At 43.7% G+C, this 21,250-nt stretch overlaps 1 protein-coding gene across 7 annotated transcripts in view; it reads left to right on the plus strand.

Moving 5' to 3' along the window:
- BPNT1 (3'(2'), 5'-bisphosphate nucleotidase 1) overlaps window positions 1–17,769 on the plus strand; it is a 23,785-nt gene extending 6,016 nt beyond the window's left edge. For 4 of the 7 annotated variants that reach the window (XM_005879881.2, XM_005879878.2, XM_005879877.2 and 1 more), the window contains exons 2-10: window positions 1,886–2,013; window positions 3,451–3,555; window positions 4,685–4,792; window positions 5,487–5,535; window positions 6,873–6,964; window positions 9,062–9,154; window positions 12,997–13,194; window positions 15,304–15,409; window positions 16,846–17,769. In XM_005879881.2, the coding sequence (XP_005879943.1) occupies window positions 1,894–2,013; window positions 3,451–3,555; window positions 4,685–4,792; window positions 5,487–5,535; window positions 6,873–6,964; window positions 9,062–9,154; window positions 12,997–13,194; window positions 15,304–15,409; window positions 16,846–16,994 (1,020 nt within the window). In that variant the 5' untranslated portion in view covers window positions 1,886–1,893 and the 3' untranslated portion in view covers window positions 16,995–17,769. Of the gene's footprint in view, window positions 1–858; window positions 945–1,885; window positions 2,014–3,450; window positions 3,556–4,684; window positions 4,793–5,486; window positions 5,536–6,872; window positions 6,965–9,061; window positions 9,155–12,996; window positions 13,195–15,303; window positions 15,410–16,845 lie in introns of those variants that run through there. The other 3 variants (XM_005879880.2, XM_005879882.2, XM_005879883.2) reach the window with 3 other exon arrangements.
- The last annotated feature ends 3,481 nt before the right edge of the window (window positions 17,770–21,250 follow it).

Below are 21,250 nucleotides of genomic sequence, written 5' to 3' on the forward strand. Positions count from 1 at the left end.
TAAAAGGCCCTGACCGGTTTGGCTCAGTGGATAGAGCGTCAGCCTGCGGACTGAAGGGCCCCAGGTTCGATTCCAGTCAAGGGCATGTACCTTGGTTTCGGGCACATCCCCAGTAGGGGGTGTATAGGAGGCAGCTGATCGATGTTTCTCTCCCATCGATGTTTCTAACTCTCTATTCCTTTCCCTTCCTCTCTGTAAAAAATCAATAAATATATTTTTTAAAAAAGAGGCTAAAAGGCACATCAAATCAAATATACGGTCAGAAATTGGTGGTGGAATGGTGACTATTGCTGAATTGAGGTCTATCGTGCCTAATTGTGTTCCCTTCTTACACTGAAATAATGTTGACGATTTGGTTAGAGCGGGGAGACTTTTTGTGATAGGTTGGTTCTCCGTAAGTTCTCTGAGACAGAGAGAAAGCACAGGCGGTCTGTTGGGGAGTGTTCTTGGGATCACTTATGGGAGGGAAGGGAAGGAGGTAGGAATACACAGGGAGAGGGGAGACCTTGAGCCGTGATGCCGTCTCCCCTAAGGCCTCAGTGACCATGCAGCGCATTCGGAAGCTGGGATGGCCCAGTCCGAGTGAGAGAGGCCCTTCACCCCCTTGTCAACCCATTCCAGGTGAAGTGGCTCTTAGCAGATGCATTCCCACAGAGAGGTGGCAGCTAAAGGCTACCCATTGGGGGCACTCGGCAGCCAAGGAAGTCAGTCCTTCCGTCCTGAAGGGAATCAGCCTCAGTCACTAAAATTTCAGGATTCGAATCTGTATCTTCAAAGATGAACATATTTGATCCTAAAGGCTGTTTTCTCCCTATTTTTCTACCGGGGCCAGAAACGACTCAGACACGCATTACTTCTCTACACGATTGGTCTTCACTCCAGTTAGTTACGCTGCTATTCTCTCTGTGTGGCTACTGATGAGGATGCTGGTAAATAATCAGCAGGTGAAATTTCACTTCATCTCTAAAGCAATACTCGCCGATTTTCCAGAAACTAATTGTCATCACATGCAATCCCTCCCCTTTTTATTTTTTATTTTTTAATAAACATTTTTATTTATTTTTTATATTTTAATATATTTTTTATTAATTTCAGAGAGGGAGGGAGAGGGAGAGAGAGATAGAAACATCGATGATGAGAGAATCATCGATTAGCTGCCTTCTGCACGCTCCCCACTGAGGATCGAGCCCGCAACCTGGGCATGTGCCCTTGACCGGAATCGAGCCCGGGACCCCGCAGTCCGCAGGTCGACGCTCCATCCTAGCTGGCCCTGCAAACCAGCTAGGGCCCTCCCCTTTTTAATTACTCCGCACATACAGGGTGTCCCCCCAAAAATGTATGCACACTATGTCTGTAGATTCTATTTCATTTTGAAAATGAAATGCATTTTAATAATACTACTGCCTTTATAATTATTCAAAGTGGGTATACATTTTTGGGGGGCACCCTGTATCTCCACATCCCTTATGCTATTCACACCTGTCTTGGCACCAGGTCTATGCTATGGACCTGAGGGTTCAATATTTTATTCCCAATGCACCACAATATCAGCTCTTCAAGGAAGATGTTATGTATTTTCAGCTCCGGAAGCGCGCACCACAGTCTTTGCACATCACACACCTCGTGCATAAAGCTTTCTTGCGTGCTCAATCGGCTGGGACCTGTTGCCGCCACATGTCCCATCTGCAGAGAGAGAAGACTTAGAGTTTATTGAGAGCTATTACTGAAATGGGGGTTTTTCCAAGTCTCTCTTAATGATCTCTATGGTTAAACGGGGCAGTCCCAAGTAAGCACGCAATATATATGTGCAGAATTGAATTCAAGTAAAGAAAAGCCAGTGGTTGGCTCTGAAAGTAACAAAACCTTTCTCTCCCTTTCCCTTTAGGGCTGACCATGGCTTCCGGTCACACGGTGCTGATGCGGTTGGTAGCCTCAGCATATTCAATAGCTCAGAAGGCAGGAACCATAGTCAGACGTGTTATCGCTGAAGGAGACCTGGGAATCGTGGAGAAGGTACCGGGAAATCTCATCTTATTTCATACCGACTTCGTTTTTGTTCCTTGAGGTTTGGCTCAAGGATGTAGTAATCTGGACAGACTTTAATAGCTGGAATAATCAATGACTCCCCTTTGGAGACTGCAGAATGGTGAGGTCTGACACTCTACCAGTAGGAAGAGCAGGAAATATTTGCGCTAGGGAAGAAAAGAGTAGGAATAGCTTTCTCATAGAGTTAAATGGCTGCCAATGTGTGTTTTTCTCTGGTGGTCTCTGAACTTCATTGATACATGTCGTCTTCCAGTTCAACAATTCTCTTCAGAGGGATCATTCAGCAGATACTTGTAGAGTACCTACTGTGCGCCAGACATCACTCTTTAGGGAATGAAACAGAGATCTCTGCCTGGTGGCACCACATTGGAGCAGAGTAGCACTTGGCATCGAGATAAGCAGCAGACCGCAGTGTGCCTTAAAGAGGCTGATTTTCATGATCATTGCCGAACTCATTACAAAGCATCATAAAAATTCCACTGTGTACGTAAATTCATATCATCTGTGAATTCACCTAACCAGGCATGTGTAAATGAGAGCAAGTCATCATTCTCTGAGGGAAACTAACAAAGGAGGTTGTGGCTGTCAGTTCTGAGATTTTCCACTGTCTTTCACTAGCATGATTCTCTGGATGGAGTGAGGGTGCCATAGGTGAGCAGCATATTAAATATTATGGTTGTTCATTATTATATTTCAGAAATAGGGATTTTTTTCTTTACAGTGAGGAAGTGCCCTGGGGACCCCTTGAATTACTAGGATTCGGATTAGTGGGTGAACGTTCTGGAAGAATCCATATAAAGAATACCTCTCAAGTAACTAAAGATACAGGGTTTTTTTAGCTTTGACTGCCTTGAAGAAGTTATGAATTTTCTATCTCTTGACCTGTTTAAGCAAAAAAATTGATGTAGAGATCTTATGAAAGCAATTTCTTTCCTTTTTGTAAAATACGTTTTTATTGATTTCATGATCATTGCCGAAGATCAGAGAGAGGAAGGGAGAGGGAGAGAGAGAGAAACCTCAATAGAGAGAAACATTGATGAGCTCCCCACGCCCCTTACTGGGGATCAAGCCCACAATCCTGGCATGTGCCCTGAACAGGAATCCAACTTCTACCTCCTCATACATGGGATGACACTCAACCAACAGAGCCATACTGGCCAGGCATGAAAGCAATTTCTGAACTGGGAAGAACATCTTCTTATAATTTGAAAGCTCCTCTCCAAAGTTTTACCATGATGAATCCCCTGAGAAAAACCAAGCCAAGGAAATAGTTGATCGTTTGATGTTAAGTCCCATGAATCTAACAATAGACAGGGTCATTTAAATGATACAGACGCTCATGTCTTAGGCATCAGAGGACGACCTTGCATATGAGCTCTGCTAACGCTTGCCTCTCTGTTGCAGACCAGTCCAACGGACCTGCAGACCAAAGCCGACCGACTGGCACAAATGAGCATCTGCTCCTCCCTGGCACGGAAATTCCCCAAACTAACCATCATAGGGGAAGAGGTGAGAGTTGGCAGGGCTATGTATGTATTTAAATGCCTGTTTACCGTATGGGTGTACAGTTGCCACTTTAGTGATTTATATACCACTATTATGATCTCAAGCATTATATCTACCATTTTAATGCAAAAATAAGTATATTCCTTAAGACTTGAAGGAAATGTTTGATTATGAAATATTTTGGTCCATTTCTAGGCCAGATGTCTCAATTCTTGACCATCAAAGATGTGGTTTTTGTTATAATATTCAGCATCTGAATTAAAAGATGGGCAGAGTTCTAGAAGTTTAGAATAAAATGGGTTTTGTTTCTGTTTTTTCAAAACATATTTTATTGATTTTAGAGAGGAAGGGAGAGGGAGAGAGAGAGAAACATCAATGATGAGAGAGAATCATGTTGGGCTGCCTCCTGCATGCCCCATACTGGGGACCAAGCCCTCATCCCTGGGCATGTGCCCTGACCAAGAATCGAACACGACCTCCTGATTCATAGGGTGACACTCAACCACTGAGCCATGCCTGCAGGGTGTCTGTTTTTCTAATTAGGCTTACTTACATACTTAGCCAAACACCCTAACGCTGGGAAAGTGAAAGAATGATGTCTCATGTAATTGAGAGAGCAGTAGCTGATGTCAGAACCACTTATGTTGAAAAGTTTATAGTACGTAAAAATTCTTTTCCTTCTCACTATTCAGCCTAATGAAGTTGGGACTCTCTGTAGCCAGCTTTTTTTTTTTTTTTAAATATATTTTATTGATTTTTTTACAGAGAGGAAGGGAGAGAGATAGAGAGTTAGAAACATCAATGAGAGAGAAACATCGATCAGCTGCCTCCTGCACATCCCCCACCGGGGATGTGCCCGCAACCCAGGTACATGCCCTTGACCGGAATCGAACCTGGGACCCTTCAGTCCGCAGGCCGACGCTCTATCCACTGAGCCAAACCGGTTTCCGCTCTGTAGCCAGCTTTGATGAGCCCTATCTGGTCATGTTTGCAGTTTTACTCCGTTTGCTTTAAAGCACTGAACCTAAATGGTAGGAATAGTGAAAACGGATGCTGAGATTTCTTCCGTCACTGACACCGAAGTGCTCGGTGGACACTCGGCCGCGTGAGTGACCAGTGTTCTCTGCTGCAGGACCTGCCTTCTGAGGAAGTGGATCAGGAGCTGATTGAAGATGGTCAGTGGGAAGAAATCCTCCGGAAGCCATGCCCGTCACAGTACAGCACGATTAAAGAGGAAGATGTATGTTCCACATCATTGCTCAGCTCTCTGTTCATCTTTCTACTTTTAATTTGTCTAACACACACTCATTGAATACTCACCGTGAGTAAGGCACCTTGCTCTGGGGTCTGAAGGATGCAAAGGAAACGAGACCTGTCTTTCATCAGAAGAAGCCCTCGCTGGCAAAGTCCCATCGTGTTCCAGTTCTAGCGGTTCGTGGCCACCTGGCCTGAATCAGGTCAACAGTCCTAAGTAGAAGGGACTCCTTTTTCTGTCTGCCATCAGTTCTATAAACTGGATTTTTATTTGTCATATGCAGACGGTGACCTTATGTCGGTCACGTTGTCATTTTTTAAAATCAGCGCACTTTGGTGCCACTGTGGCGTTTCCCCGTCTCACCATCTAGAGCTCAGTGTGTACCCGGCATTGTGTCCAGTTGCAGCTGACAGTCAGCTTTCACCTGGGAAGCACTTCATTTTTAAAATTCTTAGGTTGGACTTTTCTCCAACTGAAAGGGACCTTTTCCATGACTGCAAAACAATACGTTTCTTTTTACTGTTACATGACACTGGCGCAAGCCATCCATAATACAATTTCAGAACTGAAATAAAAAGGGAGTTGTTTTGGTTAGTCTATTTAAATCTTTTTTTTTTTTTTTTTTTACATATATATATGTTTTGGAGATTTAATCTGGATATTTCCTGGTATCTTTTAGCTCGTGGTCTGGGTCGACCCTCTGGATGGCACCAAGGAGTACACTGAAGGTTGGTACCTCTTTCCTGTTTGTATTGGAAGCAGGAGGACTAGCCTGTGATGTTGAGTGTAAACCTTTACTGTTTCTTATGTTGTGTGAAAAGCCGGTCTTATTTTTTATGTGTGTGTCCTAAAGCTGTGTTTGTGCCCATCCTAGCTAACTGTGGTTATACAGCAGTGATTGTCACAAGATACAGAGAAAATTCATCTCCTTCTAGAACACCCCCCACTCCCCACACACACACACACACACACACACACACACACAGTCTACCAGCCCCACAATTCTAATGGCCTTACGTGAGAATAACTAGCATTGAACCAGTGTTACCACACTGAACCCCAGCTTTGTTGGTGTAGAGCCCCAAAGAGAAGCACAACCGTACTGCCCTTGTTCCTCCACTGGCCCTCCCCCCTCCCCACCCCCCCATACACTGTCCCCTCACTGTCTTTCTGTTCTGCCTCACCTTTAAAGATGGGTTTGGAAACACCGTGCAATATTTCTCTCTTCTGAAATTATTGAAAATGAGAAAGAGAACAAAGCAGCAAATTAACACAAAATGGGCAACATGAACGTAAGCAAGACCAGGCTCAGAGCCCAAGTTTTAGATTTTACGAGCGTAACGTAAGCTTTGAGTTTTATTTCTGAACTAAAGAGCTCCCTAGTTTTTCTTACGTTGGTTCTCAGCTGCATGGCTTGAGAAAAGAAAATTTCTCATAATTACTAGAGAAAACTCCTTCTCTGTCCTTGGAGGAGACGTATCTGCAATGAGCGAGTCCTGCGGAGTGTGTGTGTGCGTGTGTGAGCACGTGTGCATGTGTGTGCGTGTGTATGTATGTGTGTGCACTGAAGACATCTCCACTGTGGAACAGGGAGGCTCTGGACAGCTTTAGGGTACACACAGCACCTGCACAGCTTGTCTACATCCCCACCTCCCCTACTTCCCCCACCTCTGGAGATTCTGATTCACTGGTTCTGGGAAAGGGCTTGAGAACCTGTATTATAAAAGTGACTCCAGCAGGCAGGAGTGAGCTGGATGGTGGCAGAGGGGGCACAGGGATCCAATGATATGGCTGTGGAATTAGGGCCGGTCAATTTAATTGGTTTTCAGAGTGTACTAATGAGACCAGGTGTGGCAATCCAGTGACGTGGCCCTAGACCCCTCTTCTCTCTCTGGCCAGCTCTCTTATAATTTGTGCATTTTGCCAGAAGTTGGATTGATCATGGATGAATCACTGTGGATTCCATACCTTTACTGCAAAAATAAGCCACAGCAATTCACGTGCTGATGACGAGTCATGACATGAAAAAGTTACATCATAATCGATACTCATTTCTTCTCTCTAGGTCTTCTTGACAATGTAACAGTCCTGATTGGAATTGCTTATGAAGGGAAAGCCATAGCGGGAGTTATTAACCAGCCGTATTACAACTACCAGGTAGGACTGTAACTGATACAGTTGTTTTTTTTAATGCAACAAGGACAGAGTTTATTTCAAGAGGCAGCCAGACGAGAGGGGGAAAGCCCGACCCCCTTCCCCCAGGCAGATGAAGGTTTTGAAGGAGTTAGGGAGAGGAACCCAACAAGTCTAGAATCAGGTAAAGGCAGGGGAAAGCCCGACCCGCTTCTCCCAGGCAGATGAAGGTTTTGAAGGAGTTGAAAAGGGGTCTTTTCGTGCAAAGGGAGAGGAACCCAACAAGTCTAGAATCAGGTAAAGGGAGTTAATGATTTGGTCTCTGGAGGGCAGTTTTCACAGGACTCTCGCCGTGGTGTGTGGTGTCTGAGGAGTCATCCCCTAGACTTCTTGGAATCTTCTGGGTTTCCCTCCGTATTATCTTTAGATTCAGTCTCCTGATTCCCAAGGTTGCAACAGACAAGCCACGTTTCAGCATCTCCCAGCCTCAATGGCACCTGCTCACATTTCTTTCCCACTTGAATCACTTCTTCTGTGGGAAGCCAGATGCCAGGAAACAGGGCCACTCGAGCAGGCTATGGGGGGGTCCAGGGGTCAAGGAACAGAGGACTCTGGCCAGTGACCAGTGCGGATGGAGGCCTCGCCGTGCACCTGGCTGTGCTGTCCTCCTCTCTCACGCAGACATGAGAGCTGGGCTGAGGCGGTGAGCACGTCGATGTTGTCCACATATGGCGGCCCCCACCGGCAGGGAGGTGGCAGGGGAGCCACACACAAATATTTTATTAGATCAATAATTATAGTGTTATATGGTCCCTGATATTATCTAGTCTGGTGGTTTCTAGCTCGGTTGCACGTGCATTCATCTTTTCAAAATACGCCCCAGACCTGTGGAATCAGAGCTTCGGGGGGCATTGGTACCAGGGATGCATACGTAATACACGCAGCGCAGGCCTTAACATTCAAATGCAGACGTTTGGGGATTACTGATGTGGTTCTGGATTAGCCTGGTCATTGAGACACCTGATTTACAGGTGGTCCTTCAAGCACATTGAAGAAGTGAGCCATTCGAACCGAGAAAGATGCTAGCCATGTTGTTTTCCAGGTATCCCTGATATTATCTAGTCTGGTGGTTTCTAGCTCGATTGCATTCATCTTTTCAAAATACACCCCAGACCTGTGGAATCAGAGCTTTGGGGGGCATTGGTACCAGCGATGCATATGTAATACACGCAGCGCAGGCCTTAACATTCAAATGCAGACGTTTGGGGATTACTGATGTGGTTCTGGATTAGCCTGGTCATTGAGACACCTGATTTACAGGTGGTCCTTCAAGCACATTGAAGAAGTGAGCCATTCGAACCGAGAAAGATGCTAGCCATGTTGTTTTCCAGGTAACACTGCCTCGCGCCTAAACTAGAGTCAGCGTTGAAGCAGAACTAAGTACGCTCCTGCACCCTTTCTCTTACTTTCTCTCTAATAGGGTTGGGCTTTCTACTCTGCTCCCAAGAAGTTGTCTTCCTTAGAAGCAGGAGATTAATGTGAATCCAAAGCAGGAATAGATCATTAGATCACATTAAAGTTAAAGGAAACGATTGAGATTATTACTTCAGGTATTGACATGAGTCTGACCTTGATAGAACGTTGGAGAAACCAAGTAACCAGAGTGAGGATTATTCCTTCTGAATTTCCAATTTGAGTTAAGAGCAAGCGTAACCTCTACCTCTAATAGTTTTGTTATATTCTGCCATTTGTATGATAATAACTATTTATAATCATGTTCTTCTTAGGATTATTTCGAAAAACTAGTTATGCATTATTGGTAAAGTTTCTCATTTATTTCGAATATGCATTATTGGTAAAGTTTCTCATATTAAGTATCCACTAAGTATTTTACTGTGACTTTAATGTTTATGTGTTTATGTATACAGATACAAATTTGTGGCCGCTATGGAAACTTTAAGTTAACACTGTTACTTGAAAGGGAGACATTTTTATTCCTAGAACACATTGTAATGCATGGCACCTTTCATCCAAAAAGGATCTGAGTGCTTAGAAGTTGTGAATAATATCCATCCCTTCCATCCCTTCTGAGATTAGAAAACTTGTATTCATTTTCCACAGAACAATGAAAAGCAGAAGTTAAGGGAACACAGGAAGGAAGCAAAGGTGAGAAGAATAGCTAGGTTTTTGGCTCCACTAGTTGGCAGCAAAGAGGTAGGAAACCTGTGTTGCCAGCCAGTCCTCGTCGAGCCCACGCAGCCGCTCATCTCCTCCTGTCCTGTTTCTCCCCTTCGTCGCCTGTCCCTTCACCACATTCCCTTCTGTATACTCTCGTTATCCGTTCTTCCTTCCCTCTTGCTTGTGCCTTGAAATATGTTGCAACAAGGAGAAGGTTGCTCAGCTCTGTTGATGGTATGCAAGGCTGAATATTCAACTTTCAGTCATCATCACCATCATCATCATCATCACCATAATAGCTCAAATATAGTATCAAGAACTTGTCACATCCTACCGGCCTCAAGGGGTTCACATGCATTATCTCATTTAATGCTCACCATCATCCTTTCACCTTGTCCCTGTTTTATTTTTAAAATATTTGTATTGCTTTCAGAGAGGAAGGGAGAGGGAGAGAGAGATAGAAACCTCAATGATGAGGTAGAACCACCAACCAGCTGCCTCCTACACACCCCCTACTAGGGATCGAGCTCGCACCCTGGGCATATGCCCTTGACTGGAATCGAACCCGGGACCCTTCAGTCCTCGGGCTGATGCTCTTTCCACTGAGCCAAACTGGCTAGGGCCCTTGTCCCTGTTTTAAAGAGAGAGAAACCAAAGCAAGTAACTTCCCTGGGTCACCCAGTTTGTCGATGGCACGTCTGGGATTCAAACCCCAGTCCAGCCTCTTACCGATTCCTCTACATTGCTCTTTTGAGCCGGATGAAAGACCTTTAACAGTTAAAACTCCGTTATAGCTTCTAACAGATACCGAAGCTGGTAGGCAGTTGAAGGAAACACTTGGCTTAGTGCAAAGAAACCCAGTGCATCTTTATATGGGCGCTAGCTTCTTAGCCATTCTGAGATTTAATTTAACTCATCAGTGAGGTGAAACGAGTAGCCTCATTGCCCCCAGAAAGTTGGTGGGAGCCTTTGAGGGAGAGAGACAGTGAGGAGATGGCGACCAGGAGCACAGAGGAAGCTGGCTGGCTGCCTCATGGGCCTGCATGGTCCTGCCCACCAGATGCCGGATTCCATGGTCCCAGACTCTTTGCCTCCATATTCATTTATGTGGCCCAGAATATTCATTTATAGGCCCAGAATAATCGTGCCCATTATTTGTGTTTTAAATATATTTCTATTGATTTCAGAAAAGAAGGAAGAGGGAGAGAGAGATAGAAACATCAGGTAAGGTGAAACGAGTGGCCTCATTGCCCCCAGAAAGTTGGTGGGGAGCCTTTGAGGGAGAGAGACAGTGAGGAGACGGCGACCAGGAGCACAGAGGAAGCTGGCTGGCCGCCTCATGGGCCTGCATGGCCCTGCCCACCAGATGCCGGATTCCATGGTCCCGGACTCTTTGCCTCCATATTCATTTATGTGGCCCAGAATTTTCATTTTCAGGCCCAGAATACTCGTGCCCATTATTTGTGTTTTAAATATATTTTTATTGATTTCAGAGAAGAAGGAAGAGGGAGAGAGAGATAGAAACATCATTGATGGGAGAGAATCATTGATCGGCTGCCTCCTGCACACCCCTACTGGGGATCGAGCCTGCAATCCGGACATGTGCCCTGGCCAGGAATTGAACCGTGACATCAACCACTGAGCCACACTGGCCAGGCTCATGTCCACTATTTGTATTGCTTTCCTTTCTGCTTCAGAATAACAAAAGCTAAGTAAGTCGGCTTCTTGATAATTCCTCTCAGCAGTCAATCTGAGGCCCACTGGCCCTAACTGGTTTGGCTCAATGGATAGAGCGTCGTTTCATTTTCAGGCCCAGAATACTCGTGCCCATTATTTGTGTTTTAAATATATTTTTATTGATTTCAGAGAAGAAGGAAGAGGGAGAGAGAGATAAAAACATCGTTGATGGAAGAGAATCATTGATCGGCTGCCTCCTGCACATCCCCTACATCGATGTTTCTCTCTCATCGATGTTTCTAACTCTCTATCCCTCTCCCTTCCTCTCTGTAAAAAATCAATAAAAAATATTTTTAAAAAAATCTGAGGCCCACTGAGCCCTCAGAGCCACCGCTGAGCCCATCGGCGTGTCAGGCCCCAGCCTCTCCGGTAGTGCAGGCTCCAGGGGCAGACAGTCCCCAGTGCTGGCCCTTCGGTGCCTTTGGTGCCCCATTTGCAGGGCATGATACCGGCAGGCAGCCTCCAGGGATTGCAGGGCATGATACTGTCGGCATCCTCGGGGATCGCTCACCTGCAAAGAGCTGCCTCGCCCAGTGGCACGCTCCTTCCCAAGGCAGTGCACTTCCGGTGACTGATGAGTGCAGGACGAAGGCCTGGCGTTGCACCCCAGTTGGTACAACCCTGAAGGGCCAGTCTAGCTCCAGAGCTCCCATAGGGTCAGTGGAGGCTGTTATCGGGTCTGTGTCACAGCTCAGCTTCCTCCTCTGTCCACTCGTGCTGCCTTCCCTCCCTCCCACGGGTGTCGGCCCCAGGGGCACTCCTCCACCACCATCCTACCACCTCAGGGTCCTGCTGCAGGACACACAGGGTGCTGTGTTTGAAAGCTTTTCGCAAGTAAACTGAGGCAGTCCAGCCTAATGCTGAGGACTGTCGGCTTTGAACCCAGAAGAGCCTCAGTTTGTTTATGATCTTCCTAGAGTCCTTGGTCAGGTTATCTAATGGTTCCAATCTCTTTTTTTCTCATCTATAAAGTAAGGATGATAACACCTACTTCGTGGGGTTGTTTGGGAGATTAAATGAGATACTACATGTAAAGCACTTAGTATGTGTCCAGTATTCAGTAACATACTTATGTCTGTATGCCTACCATATACTACTATGTCTATTATCTATAATAATAAAAGCATTAATATGCTAATTAGACCGGACAGCCGAACGACCTTCCAGACGAACTTGCATGAATTTCGTGCATCGGGCCTCTAGTGTTAAATAATGGTCTTTTTGATGTCTTTGCATTAATCATTTTATGCATCAGTTTTACTTGGCATGCAGTACCAGTTATGTTTTTCTACATGAAGTGCGTGGTCATAAACGATGTGGTGGAAAATGCTTCGAGCTCTGCAAAGGCAAATACAGATTCTAAGGCTGTGTCACACTGTCATTTCACTACCACCATTGCCAGTGAAGTCTGTGACCTTGGCCTCCATTATCCAGGCTGCTCTTTGGTATGGGCCTGTTCAGCTGTTCTGTCTCTATAGCAGCAAAATGCATTATCACCACTGCCTAGGCCAGCCGTGGGCAAACTACGGCCCGTTTGAAATGAATAAAACTAAAAAAAAAAAAGACCGTACCCTTTTATGTAATGATGTTTACTTTGAATTTATATTAGTTCACACAAACACTCCATCCATGCTTTTGTTCCGGCCCTCCGGTCCAGTTTAAGAACCCATTGTGGCCCTCGAGTCAAAAAGTTTGCCCACCCCTGGCCTAGGCCCATGTCGACAGGATCCTGCCTGCTTCTCGGATATTGAAAAGTACTAATCAGTACATGGCGTTTCATTTCCCGGGGACTTCAGTGCCCTTTGCAAAGAGCTATTTCAAATACAATAATGAGTTTATTCGATGATTCAGAGAGCAGCAGGAATTAGCCTCTCTCCTCTCCCGAGGACTCCAGGGAATAACCAGACGTTCCCTTCAGTACCTTTGAAACCCAATTATCAACCAAAACAGCAGTGAGAACAACCCGCTGATTCCCTAGGGAAAATGTCTCTGTCGATGTTACTGTCTTCTTACTCTATAGCATCATCATGTTTTTATGATCTAACAGTTAGGATGCTATGACAGCTCAGTGTTCTATTTGTTCTGAGCTGACATGTTCTCCCACTAATCACAGGCTGTACTGGTGTTTCCTGTTTCCACAGGCAGGGCCGGGTGCTGCGCTGGGAAGGACCATCTGGGGAGTTCTAGGTTTGGGTGCCTTCGGGTTCCAGCTGAAAGAAGTGCCTGCTGGGAAGCACATCATCACCACCACCCGGTCCCACAGCAACAAGCTGGTCACCGACTGCGTCACCGCCATGAACCCCGACGACGTGCTGCGAGTGGGCGGGGCGGGAAATAAGGTACGAAACAGTCCGCCACCCCCTCGGAATGCAGTTGAATCACTGAAGGGAACACTGAGCTTTCAACTAAATGTCAAAGAGGAGTTTGGGAGGAGAGATTAAAGATTGTAATTTGCCATTCAAAGCACATTTCAGCAACCTTTTTGAATTTTTTTTTTAAATGTGAAGGTTCAAATCTCTTGTGAAGACAGTGCAGAGAAAATATGTCAACTGGCTGGTGTTGCTCAGTGGTTAGAGCATAGGCCGGCCACCAGAGGGGGTTTGCTTCCCCCCCACCCCCTTGAAGCATGTGTGAGAGGCAACCAATCAATGTGTCTCTCTCACCTAGATGTTTCTTCCTCCCTCCTTCCCCCCCTTCCACTCTCTTTGAAAAGCAATGGAAAAAAATATCCTCAGGTGAGGCTTAACTAAAAAAAAAAACTTACATAAAATGTTGTTAGGAGCCAAACCGGTTTGGCTCAGTGGATAGAGCATCGGCCTGCGGACTGAAAGGTCCCAGGTTCGATTCCGGTCAAGGGCATGTACCTTGGTTGCGGGCACATCCCCAGTAGGGAGTGTGCAGGAGGCAGCTGGTCGGTGTTTCTCTTTCATCGATGTTTCTAACTCTCTATCCCTCTCCCTTCCTCTCTGTCAAAAATCAATAAAATACATTTTTAAAAAAAAATGTTGTTAGGATAAGATCCCGTGCCTCTTGCCAACCTTTTTTTTCTCAGGGACCCTCTTGGATTATTTCCTAGCCCTCTCTTCCTAGCCCGCCCCCGCCCCCCTCTCCCTGGATACTTCCCCATGATTTCCTCCAGGCTCCCATCCTCCTGAGGAAATTGTGAAATGGAACAGTGTGATCTGCGTCTCTTCTCATGTAATTGCCCCCCGGATACCATCATGATGACATCTTTCAGGCTCTCATTCAGCATGCCCGATTGGGATTGAAACACACCTCCTTTCTGCCTGTCCCAGATGTGTTCCTCTCCCTTTTCCCAATTGTTCCAGCTGGATATGTAAAAGTCATCCTAGACTCCTTTGCTCAGGTCCTATCAATTAGTCCTAACTATAGGTAATACATATATTATTGATTTTGAGAGGAAGGGAGAGAGAGAGAGATAGAAACATGAATGAGAGAAAATCATTGATTGGCTGCCTCCTGCACGCCCCCTAGTGGGATGACCAGGAATCAAACCATGACCTCCTGGATCATAGGTCTACACTCAACCACTGAGCCAGGCCAGCCAGACCCAGCTATAGATCTTAATTCTTCCCTAATATCTCCTGTCCATCTCACTGTCAGTGCCCCATCATCCCTCACCACACTTTACAGAAGCTTCCAGAGTTTTGTGTCATGCAAGTTCTATCAGTGGCCTCAGTTTTATGAAAGTATTACAAGAATCAGTAAGATGACTGTTTAAAAATTCATATTTAGGCAGTGCAACTAATAATGGATATGACCCCAAAGACAAGTAACTAACTACTTGTTAGATTGACTAGTCAGCATCTCACATCTCTTAGGAGCTATTACAATTGACACATTATTGTACTAGTTGATGCTTCTCTATCCCTTGTATAATAATGGTCAATTGTTTATAACATTAAATAACTTAATTTTTCTACAGTAAATACAGGGTGCCCCCCCCCCAAAAAAATGTATACACACTTTAACAGCTGATACTTCAATTTTGAAAATGAAATGTATTTTAATAAACACTGCCTTTATAATTATTCAAAGTGTGTGTGTACATTTTTGGAACTACATATATACATATATATATACACACACACACACACACACACATATATATATATATTGCTTTTACAGTCAGTAAGAAAGAAAAACAAACATAAAAAAGAAAACTATTTTCTCTAACTTGAAATATGGAGACTGTTCATTCACCCTTCTTGTAGCTTATTGACAACTTTTCCCCCTTGGATATTATGATGCATGTATTCTGTATGTTTCTTCATAATAGTCTTGTCATTTAAACCTGTTAAAGGCTTTCACCTAAGTGGAGTCTAACAGAGGAGTTGAAATGTATTTCATAGAAACGAGCAATCCTCTCTTATCTGTACCTCATTCATGTCATGGTCGAGGGATAATTATCATCGTTCACTTTACAGATCATTCAGCTGATTGAAGGCAAAGCCTCCGCTTACGTGTTTGCAAGTCCTGGTTGTAAGAAGTGGGACACTTGTGCTCCGGAAGTTATTCTACACGCTGTGGGAGGTGAGTCCGTTTTATTAGCGGGGATTATAGTTTTTGCAGTAATGCCACTTTACCTAGACTCTCAGGACATAAGAGCTAGAAGGAAAGTTAGCGATTATCTGTTCAAACCCCCACATTTCATAGGCGAGAAAATAAGATTTTCAGCCAGTTCATTTTTCTTTACATATAGTTTGCTTTTTTGGACCTTGATCTGCATGTAGTTAATTTAATTAAGCCCTTATTAATTTATGGCTTTAATGCTTTTAGGGCTTTTTAAAAATTTATTTTTACTGATTTCTGAGAGGAAGGGAGAGTGAGAGAGAGAGAGAGAGAGACATCAGTGATGCCATAGGCCGCTTTGATTGGCTGCTTCCTGCACACCCCCTAAGGAGGATTGAGCCCACAACCAGGGCATATGCCCTTGATGGGAATCGAACCTGAGACCCTTCAGTCCATAGGCCGACGCTCTATCCACTGAGACAAATCAGCAAGGGCTAGGGTTTTTTTTTCTTGAAAAAACCACCTAATTTATTTTAAGCCAATGTTGGTAAATATCTCTGTATTAGTGCTAAAGGTCATAGAGTTAGAATTTTAAAAATCTGACTAAAAATATATTATAAATATGTACATAGTTAGGTGATTTTAAAATTTCAAATAGACATCAGGTCAAACCTTGATTTTCTTTATTTTTATTTTTTTATCTTATCCTTTTTCCGAGTACATTATTTTATCAGCATCTCATTAACATTACATGACAAGGAAGTTAAATTCATCACAATCCATTTTCATTAGAATTATTAAATGAAACTAATATAATAGTTACATCTTCTGAACGTACTTCATTTAAACTCTTACCAAATAAAGTGTTAATATTAAATGGTAGAATAAAGAAAGTAGTTTTAAAAATGGGAATAGTGATGATGAAGTATAACCAATAGGAAAAGCGATCAACTCAGGAAAAAAGAAAGGAATTGATGCTGAGAAATAAAAATGGAAAATGCTAAGTGAGCCGTAACTGGTTTGGCTCAGTGGATAGAGCGTCGGCCTGCGGACTGAAGGGTCCCAGGTTCGATTCCGGTCAAGGGCATGTACCTTGGTTGCGGGCACATCCCCAGTAGGGGGTGTGCAGGAGGCAGCTGATCGATGTTCCTCTGTCTTCGATGTTTCTAACTCTCTATCCCTCTCCCTTCCTCTCTGTAAAAAATCAATAAAATATATTTTTTAAAAAAAAGAAAATGCTAAGTGAAATGATTTTAATCAGAAGAAAAAATGTTTTATCCTTCAGTTAGTTAAAATTGTTCTGTAGTCTTAAATTTCAAGTGAATTATTAACACTTAACCATTATCTTCCTTCTGCAGAGTTAATTGGATATTATTGCACAGGGAAGCAAGAGGCGCTTACAAATAATGAACTATTATGGTAGAATCGGCCATTAACGTACTGTGTTTTTTCTGTAGGCAAGTTAACCGATGTCCATGGCAATGCCCTTCAGTACGACAAGGAAGTGAAGCACATGAACTCCGCTGGGGTCCTGGCCTCGCTGAGGAACCATGACTACTACGCCAGCCGCGTTCCCGAATCTGTTAAAAACGCACTCGTCCCCTAAGGCACGTCTGGTGGCCTTAGCTAGGGGGACAGCTGCGGGAGGAGAGGGAGGAGAGAGGACTACGTTCCCGAAGTCTCAGCCTTGGATGAGGATGTCCTTGAAGTTGATCCTGACACTAAGGAAATGCTGACACTCGCGGACTTGGGCAGTCTGTCCAGCCCGCAGGTCACTCAGCCTCCCGTTGGGATGAATTTCAAGACACCACGTGGAGCCATTGGAATCTGTCTGCTGTGCTGCAATATTATCAATAAACCACAGACAACCTAAAAACATGCACTCATTCTTTAAGGGAACATTTCATTTACTTAGCTAGGAGGAGGACTTGCTTCTCAAAATCATACAGTTTAAGACTAATGGGGTGTAATCAGAGCTCCCCCTTGACTTTATTCTGCATTGATCAGTGATCTGTTTTTAGGTACTTAGGAGTAGAAAATAGATTTTAAGAACTTGGTGATTAATTCATCCACCAGACCAATTTTAACATCTGGAGAATCTGTAGTCTGTCTGTCACATTTCTGTTCCTCCTTTTATTGGGAGAAGTAAAAGAAAAGTTTGTTCCAATTGACTATCCTTGTCAATTGTTTAATCAACATTCCTATTGTATAAGCCAGATTTTTTAGGCCACAGAAGCACAAGTTGTTACCTGAATCTCATTCTTGTTTCCACAGTAATTTTTAAAAATTTCCAGTTATGAACATACTGAAATGTTATTATGTATGTTGATGAAACAGATTTATGGAAAAATGGCTTCTTTATAATAAATTATTTCATTCTAGCTGGTCTCTGTCCAGTGCTTTTATTATTATTTTTTTAATTTAAATTACAGTTAACATACAATTTTATATTAGTTTCAGGTGTACAACATAGTGATTAGACATTTATAAAACTTAGAAAATGATCAACCCTGTAAGTCTAGTACCCATCTAACTGCTTTTAAATAAATTGTTCTGTTATTAGATTAAGCAAGTGGCTGAAATTAATCATTCCCAACCCCAACTGCATCTCAGAATCAACCTAGGAAGCTTTGCAAAAGTGGTCACAGGCTCCATCCAGCAATTTTGATTCTGAATAGTTTAAGAAGATTACTCCAGGGATTCACTTGGCATTGAAGTTCAGAACTCCCTCCATGAGATAGTATCATTTTACGGAGAGCATCTGTAATCGAGCCTGAAGAGGACTTGGCTTTGACATCTTTGGCTACTCCCTCCTGCAATTTTCTTCTCTTCATCCTGATATTTTTCCTCCCTTTTCTACCAATTCCTTCTCAGTTTCCTTTCTCAGTTTTTCTTTATCTTCCTTCCCTTAAATAACAATATTCCCACTAAAATCAGAAATTAGACAAAAATGTTCTTGTTCAACATTATCATTCCTCTTATTCAACATTATACTGAATCCCTAGACAAGAAAAAAGATGACATATAAGAGATATAAATATGGGATAGAGCCCAGCCAGTGTGGTTCAGTGGTTGAGCACCTATGAACCATGCCCAGGTTTTGGACTTGGTCCCCAGTAGGAGGTATGCAGGAGGCAGCTGATCAATGATTCTCTCTCATCATTGATGTTTCCATCTCTCGCTCTCCCTCTCTGAAATCAATAAATATATATATTTAAATATATTTTTATTGATTCAGAGAGGAAGGGGGAGGGAGAGAGAGAGAGAAACATCAATGATGAGAGCATCATTGATTGGCCGCCTCCTGCATGTGTCCTACTGGGGATCGAGCCCACAACCAGGCATATGCCCTTGACTGGAATCGAACCCCGGACCCTTCAGTCCACAGGCGGACGCTTTACCCACTGAGCCAACCCAGCTAGGGCTAAAAATATATTTTTAAAAATGCATTGGATAGAAGGAAAAAAAATGATCTATCCGGAAAATCCAACCTAACTAGAACTCTTGGAACTAATTAATAAATGCAACAAGATCACTATCACTAGGACTCTTACTGCTATATCTTGCTTTCCTGAAAGCAGGTTTCTATTTGTGTACCACAGCTCGGAACTAATTTTTTTTTTTTGGCATGCTTTTTACAAGTCATTTTTTATTGATGACATCCATTTTCTTGATCCCATTCTCTCAAAAATCAACAATGATAGATGACTTGGATGCACTGAGTGATAGAGATGGAAATAAATGATCTCAAAAGTTAAAATTTAGCAATGATATTTAAAATGAGAAAATTAGTTCTGTTAAATCCTGTATGGATCAAGACAAGGATAAATGAATACACGCAATGTCTTACATTAGATAACTGGAGAATGGGGAACTCTGGGGACTTGTTGTTTACAATCTTGACGTGAGTCGACACTTTACTGTAGCTGTAAAGAGCTACTGTGGTGCATTAATGGCCTTGTAATGGGCAACATTGAGAGCATGCTTCTGCCAGCACTCAGCCCTCATCACACCACACCCGGAACATTTTGCTTAGCTCTGAGTATCACATTTTAAAAGGCACATTGACTAACAGGAGTGTATCTGGAAAAGGGCAGCTGGGATAGATTAAAACTATCATTTGAAGGATTGTTGAATGGACTGGAGACATCTGACCTAGGGAGCAAGAGCATGGGAGACAGGACAGCCTTTGACATATGAGAGTGTCAGGTGGGGGGACCCCAGACTGTTCTGGAGAGCCTGAGAGGAGAGTGGACAGAGGTACGGAAAAGCATTCCTAGGTGCGTAGTAATAGGTGTTTAGAAACAGCGGGTCTTGTCTTGGGCAGCATTAAGTTCCTCAGTACCTTCTAGAACAGCAGTTCTCAATCTGTGGGTCGCGACCCCTTTGGGGGTCAAACGACCCTTTCACAGGAGTCGCCTAAGACCATTGGAAAACACATATACAATTACATTTTTTTTGTGATTAATCACTATGCTTTAATTATGTTCAATTTGTAACCATGAAAATACATCCTCCATATCAGTATCAAACTGGCACCATACATAATTATTACCATATTATTGACTATATTCCCTATTCTGTTTAATCCCCATGACTATTTTGTAACTATCATTCTGATTCTGTACTTCTTAACCCTTTCACTTTTTTCACCCAGTCCAGTAAATCCTTTCTTTACAACTATTACTTTCAAGTACAAAAAGAACTATTGAAAATACATTCTCCTTTTGAACAAAAAATGGAGGAAACATGAGGTAAGTTCCTGCATCCACAGTGTCACCACAGCTGTGAGCTTGGTGTGTGCGCCCACGACTTGTTCTGTGTTTACACACACACACACACACACACACACACACACACACACACACGCGTTACTGAGGACTTAAGAGCAGGAAACAGATGACCCTCCAACCAGTGGGTACCGGTTGCCTGTCACTACGTGAGCCAGTTCAGCAGAGACAGGGTTTGAAGCATATCTGAGCGTTTATTCCAGTAACACCAGCAGCATGGGAAAGCAGCAGGTCAACCACAGAAATCTGCTCTGCAGTCCCCCGTAAGCCAGCTGCATGTATAGGATAGGACAAAGATTGTTATAGAAGACCGGAGAAAAACCAAGCAACACTTAGAGAAGTTGAGTTACACAGCTTTATTACACCGGCAGACTCAGAGAAGGTTGCCTCTCAAATTCTGAGCCAACCAATATGGTGGAAACCCCTTTTTTAACCCCTTTTGGTGTCTTTGACCTCCAAATATGGAATGGGACTTCAGGACCTTTCACGGGCTTTGCAGAAAGCCCCAGGTGTTGGGGGTCTTGAGACCCTGATAACCCCCCTCTGGGGCTGTGTCATGGTTTATGGCCTCTGTGAAAGGTGAGCATTTAGGTAATAGGTCTTGCAAGACCAGTTTGTGGAGAAAGGGGTAATCACTTAATTATAGGTTATCAAGAATGTACACTGGGCTTGCTGGCACAGATTCAGATTGCTGCCCCCACCCTCACCCCAAATATCAGGGTTACATTGGAATCAGCCTTTTAGCCTTCTCAAGATTACATGGGGGAGTAGGGATTACAGGCATGGAGAGGTAGGCAATGCAGGCTGGGGTGGGACTCCACTGTTTGGGCAACAGGTTGTTCATCTTTCCATGATAATAGGCAGTTCTTGAATGAGAATGGACCACATTCCAAGGTTGATTCCCAGGTCCAAGGGTGACTCCTAGGTTCAAGGGGACTCCCTGGTCCCAGGAGCGGACAGCCCCCAGCCAGGTTAGAATGCCCTTTTTAAAAAATATATATTTTTATTGATTTCAGAGAGGAAGGGAGAGGGAGAGAGACAGAAACATTAATGATGAGAGAGAATCATTGAT

Source organism: Myotis brandtii, unplaced genomic scaffold, assembly GCF_000412655.1.
Source record: "Myotis brandtii unplaced genomic scaffold, ASM41265v1 scaffold612, whole genome shotgun sequence".
NCBI lineage: Eukaryota > Metazoa > Chordata > Mammalia > Chiroptera > Vespertilionidae > Myotis > Myotis brandtii.